The sequence below is a fragment of the Myotis yumanensis genome, unplaced genomic scaffold (assembly GCF_028538775.1).
Source record: "Myotis yumanensis isolate MYYU_CA2020_CCGP unplaced genomic scaffold, mMyoYum1.0.hap1 SCAF_3, whole genome shotgun sequence".
Classification (NCBI taxonomy): Eukaryota; Metazoa; Chordata; class Mammalia; order Chiroptera; family Vespertilionidae; genus Myotis; species Myotis yumanensis.
The window spans coordinates 7,359,354-7,364,090 of record NW_027223754.1 but is presented as its reverse complement, the minus strand read 5'-3'; the positions used below and the strand labels follow the sequence as shown (position 1 = coordinate 7,364,090).

At 54.0% G+C, this 4,737-nt stretch overlaps 1 protein-coding gene across 2 annotated transcripts; it reads right to left on the bottom strand.

Annotated features, from left to right (window-relative positions):
• Positions 1-1,130: 1,130 nt before the first annotated feature.
• Positions 1,131-2,954, bottom strand: CDKN2AIP (CDKN2A interacting protein). 2 transcript variants are annotated; one of them, XM_070408145.1, is made up of 3 exons: positions 2,541-2,954; positions 1,976-2,106; positions 1,131-1,261 (listed from the first exon to the last, which is right to left on the bottom strand). In XM_070408145.1, the coding sequence occupies exons 1-3, from the start codon at positions 2,819-2,821 to the stop codon at positions 1,215-1,217; spliced, it is 459 nt and encodes a 152-aa protein (XP_070264246.1). In that variant the 5' UTR covers positions 2,822-2,954; the 3' UTR covers positions 1,131-1,214. The 2 variants fall into 2 exon arrangements, with proteins under 2 accessions (XP_070264246.1, XP_070264247.1); XM_070408146.1 differs by having other exon boundaries at positions 1,168-1,261; positions 2,007-2,106.
• Positions 2,955-4,737: the final 1,783 nt, after the last annotated feature.

Below are 4,737 nucleotides of genomic sequence, written 5' to 3'. Positions count from 1 at the left end.
CTATTTCACTGCCTCTGTACTTCCTTTTACATATTTTTACTACCACCTTTTTCTTGAGAAATACCTTCAATGCTTCTCTTGATGCCACTGCTTTTGCATTTTCTTTGCTTTTTCCACATCCAGTGCCCAAATACACAGACTTGCATCTCAGTTCACAAACAATACTTTCTTGAGAGCTCTTACTCTGAGGCAGATCTGCCAGTTCTTTTAGCGGGACAAAAAACACATCCAGTGTTGCTTTCAGAGCCTCAATAGCTGCATTTAAGAGCTCTCCGTGATTCACATTGGGACTAAAGCCACCAACAGCTACCAACTTCCACGCTACTGTTTTATACAGTCGATTGAAAAAAGGTTGCTTCTGTTTCACATCTTCATTGGTTAACTTGCAACAAGAGAATCTGACAGAACTCTCACTTGACTGGGAAGTACTTTTAGAAGGCAACTGGGATGTGCTAGTCTGAGAACTACTCTTAGAAGCCAGTTGGGACACACCTGCTAAGGAAGTGCTTTTGGAAACGAGAGACCCACTGGTCTGTGGGCTGCTCTTAGAAGCTAGTAGCGATGCAGCTACCTGCGAAGTGCTTTTGGAAGTCAGCATTGATGTAGTTACTGACGTGCTGCTCTTGGGAGTCAGTAAGGATGTGCCTGATGAAGAACTGTTTTTCGGAACCGACGATGAAACATTTGCCTCTGAACTGGTTTTGGAAGTTAACCCGCCTGAAGCTGTCTCTGAACTAGGTTTAGAAGACAACAGTGGCAACTCTACTTCTGCGCTTCCTGAGGAGCCCAACAAGGGCACCTCAACCTCGGAGATGCTTGGAGAAGCTGAGACGGAAGAGCCATCCAAAGCACTCTTTTTAGGTGATCCACTTTGTTGACTGGAATCAGAGGACTGAGTCACATGACTATTCACACTGGATTTCAACAAGGAAGAAACAATCGACGCTGCACCCTGTTTATCTGGGGCTTCTGGCTCAGAAGCCTTTCCAGACCCTGCTGTTGTTACCTGAGAGGAAATGCTGCTCTGGCTGGAAGCAGACCGATCGCCATCACTTGTCGAGCTATTCTGATCGGAGGTGCCAGAGCTCCGAGTGGAGTTCCCACCACTCTCTGATTTGGCAGATGACCCCGTACACACTGAGTTGTTTTCCTGCTGAGCTGATGCATGTTCTGTTTTGGCAGAAATTTTTGCATGATCTTGCTCAACTGCAGAATTATTTCCTTCTATAACTCGTTTTTTTCGTTGGCTCTTCTACCCCTTCTAAAAAAAAAAAGGAAAACAGATATGTGACTAGTCCACCTCATACACATCAGCTAAACATTTAGAAGACAGATACTCATTAAAATAAAGGCACAAGGCAAATATATTTCAGAACCAGTAGTTTCTTTAGAACGGGTGGAATAGCCTTGGCCAGAGTGGTTTAGTTGGTTGGCCCTCCATCCAGGACATCAAAAGGTGGCTGGTTTGATTCCCGGTCAGGGCACATCTCAGGCTGCTGGTTTAATCCCAGTCAGGGTGCGTGTGATCTGATCAGCAACCGATGGATGTTTTCCTCTTTCTCTCTCCCTCCCTTCCTCTCTCTACAATCAATCAAAAAAAAAAAAAAAAAAAAAAAAAAAAAAAAAAAAAAAAAAAAAAAAAAAAGGCGGCCTTCCCTGGTCCCTTAATTTAAAAATAAACAAAACATGTAGAATAACTTCATTAATTTCTTAAACAGCACCGAAGAGCACCATTCATTTCTAATATTAAAAAATCAACAACACAGACATTTGACACTTCAAAATCTAAAAGCAGTTAAAGGAAATCTTATCAAATTCAGAGCCTAAAACACAGACACATGATTCAGTTTTGACATTTCACTTGATTTTAACGTTATGTAAATTCCAGATCGTTGAAAAAAGTAGTAACAATTCCTAATGACATCAAACTTATGTTCTAGACTCCTATGTATGTTCACATCTATGATCTGCTAACCATTGCTACTTGATATCCCTCTTTTCTTCACCTTGGCAACCAGTTCGTCTCGGGTGGTATGGATTGGAGCATCTATCACTTTGATGCCTTCGGCCATACTAAGTATTTTATCCATAACTTTTTGGGGGTACCTGGAAAAGAAGGAAAAGCCACTGTTAGGAGGTGTTCCCCCTAAGCTGCCCCGTCTGGGGTGCCCAACAGGCCACGGGAACGGCACTTCCTGGGTGCAATGGAGAAAGGGGACCGGGCACCAACCGCCAGGCACTTCCCGGAACCTCAGAAGCGAGTGCGCCAGGGTCCGGGGAGCGGGTCCCTCCGGGTCCCCCTTCAACTCAGGGCCAGTCAAGGAGAGGCCTGTCCGCCAACCACTCCGCCAGCAGCCCCCGCCCCCCACCCAAGGGGGCACCCACAGACGGCTCAGCAGGTCGGCTTCCGGCAGGTTCGCCCTTCCCACCCTAGAGGGCAGGCAGCCCCGCCATTCCCGCGCTCCCCAACTCCCCCGCCCCGCAGCCCCGAGGCTGCAGACAAAACCCGGAGAGCGGCTCGGGGGCGCGCCCCCACTCACCGGCACCCGAGGAAGACGTGGTTGGCCCAGGCCATGGAGAAGGAGACGAGCTGCTGCAGCTGCCGACGGCGGGGGCCGCTCTCGGCGTCGGCAGCTTCCTCCGCGGTCGTGGGGGTGGCGGGCGCCGCGCCGGCCGCGGGGGCCAGGTCCCCGGCATTGCGGAGCAGGAACTCCCGGCGGTGGCGCCAGTGTTTGTCCGTCTCGCCGTCGCCGCGCAGCGCCTCCACCCAGGCGGCCGCCCGCGGGTTCTGGCTCAGGTACTCCGACACCTCCTGCGCCATGTTGGGCCTGCAGGTCGCGGAGGCCGTGAGCGGACGCGGCGCCGGGCGAGCGGCCCTGTCACTGCGGCCTGCGCCGGCCGCCCTCGGGAGAACGCCCCTCGGCAGGTCCCGGCTCCAAACAACAGCGCCGGAGCCGCCGATCCGCCCACTTCCGCCCGCCGCCGGCTCCGGCCCCTTTATAACCTCGCCGCCGCCGAGCGCGCGCGTCCTTCCGGCGCGGCGCTCCCAGGACGCTTTGCGACGCGCGAGCTGCCGCGACGCGGAGACGCCGGCGGCGGCGGAGGGCGCTCCCTGGGGGCGGGGCGCGGGGGGCGGGGAGGCGGGCCGCCGCGGGTCCAGGCGCCGGGACCGGGGCACGGCCGAGCGTCCGGCGGGCTTTGTGACGCCGCGGGCTCCGCCGCCCTCCCCGCGGGCCGCCTCGGCGCCGGGTTCCCGGCAGCGGCCCGGCCGGGCCAAGCCCTCCTCGGCCGTGCGCTCCGCCCGAGGCGCGGGTTTTGAGCGAAGCCAGCCCCAAAGCCCGCCTCCATCTCTTTTTCTGTTTTAACTTAAATTCCTCCTTGTTTAAAGTACTGCACAGGTCTCCTTCCCCCCACCCCTCTCCGGGCCGGAGGGCGATAGTACCGCCTCCATCTTCTGGTCCCGCCGGCTGCGCCCCGGCCGCTGCTGCGGAGGGAGACCGGCCACGCGCTCCGGGGCCGCCCGGGCGGCGTTAGGAGCGTGGAGTCCGCGGGAACGAGCAGTCATGGCTGAGAGGATGCGGCTCAACGCTCGGCCCCGCTCCGGGCGGCCCTGCGGGCGCCGTCTGCAGCCCGTCCCCCCGCGCAGGGTCGCGTTCATGGTCCCCGCAGTCCGCCCGCGACCTCCGCCGCCCCCGGGGGTGGGTCCCCGCTGCCCCCCCGGGGTGGACCTGGTCGAGCCCCGCCGCGCAGAGGACAGGACGTCCTGCATGTTTCCTGAAACAGTGACGCCCGCGGCCGGCAGCCGGGAGGCGGCGTGGGAAGAGCCTGGGTGTCCACCGCCATCCCGCCCCTCCCAGCGCTGCTTCCCTCTCCCTGCACTGTCCCCGCTTAGCACTGACTGCCGCCCGGTGACTGTATGTTTCCGATTTCAGGTGGAGGTGTACTTTAAGGTTAATGATAAGCTACAACAGGTGCTATGTAATGATTTTAAATTATGGAATGAAACATTTCCTTTTACTAAATATGGGTTTTGAAAAGTGCTTGAATTAGAATAAGCAAGAAAAAAATGGTCACTTAGATAACAATTTCTAAACGCCATGTAATGTATACAGGGTGGGGCAAAAGTAGTTTCCAGTTGCTTATATGGCAAATAATACAATCATTAAGAATACATGTATACAAGAATAAACTTTCGAGTAGGCCTTTGCCCCACCCTATATACATGCTGGAATAATAAAAATTTAACTACAGTATTATGTGAAAGTCATATTGCCCTCTTTGCTGCCATGCCAAAAGAAACGGCATAGAAACATAGGCTAAACAAAATTTTTTAGTTTGGGATTTTGCTTCAGGTTTTGCTCTTTTTCAGGGAAAATTGCTGAGACTTTGGAGGGGTGAAAGAATGAGGAAACCCTTTAACTTCAGATGCAATTTAAGATGGAAAATATTACGGTCTTTTCTTCCATGAATTCTTAGGCAGGGGGGAGATCAGGTAAAAGAATCTATTATTACATACCTAGGTGATATTTGTGCTTTTCTTTTTTTAAATCCTCACCTGATAATATGTCCTCCCCCTCTCTCCCTCTCCCCCCCTCCCCCTCTCCCCCTCTCCCCCTCTCCCCCTCTCCTCCTCTCCCCCTCTCCCCCTCTCCCCCTCTCCTCCTCCCCTTCTCTCCCCCTCTCCCCCCTCTCTCCATCTCTCCCCCTGCCTCCTTTCTTCTCTGTCTCAAAATCAAT

Coding starts and splice junctions, on each gene's coding strand:
- CDKN2AIP (XM_070408145.1), bottom strand. CDS start 2,821: ATGGCGCAGGAGGTGTCGGAGTACCTGAGCCAGAACCCGCGGGCGGCC. Junction 2,107..2,540: donor CACGTCTTCCTCGGGTGCCG/GTGAGTGGGGGC, acceptor CTTCTTTTCCAG/GTACCCCCAAAAAGTTATGG. Junction 1,262..1,975: donor AGGGATATCAAGTAGCAATG/GTTAGCAGATCA, acceptor TTTTTTTTTTAG/AAGGGGTAGAAGAGCCAACG.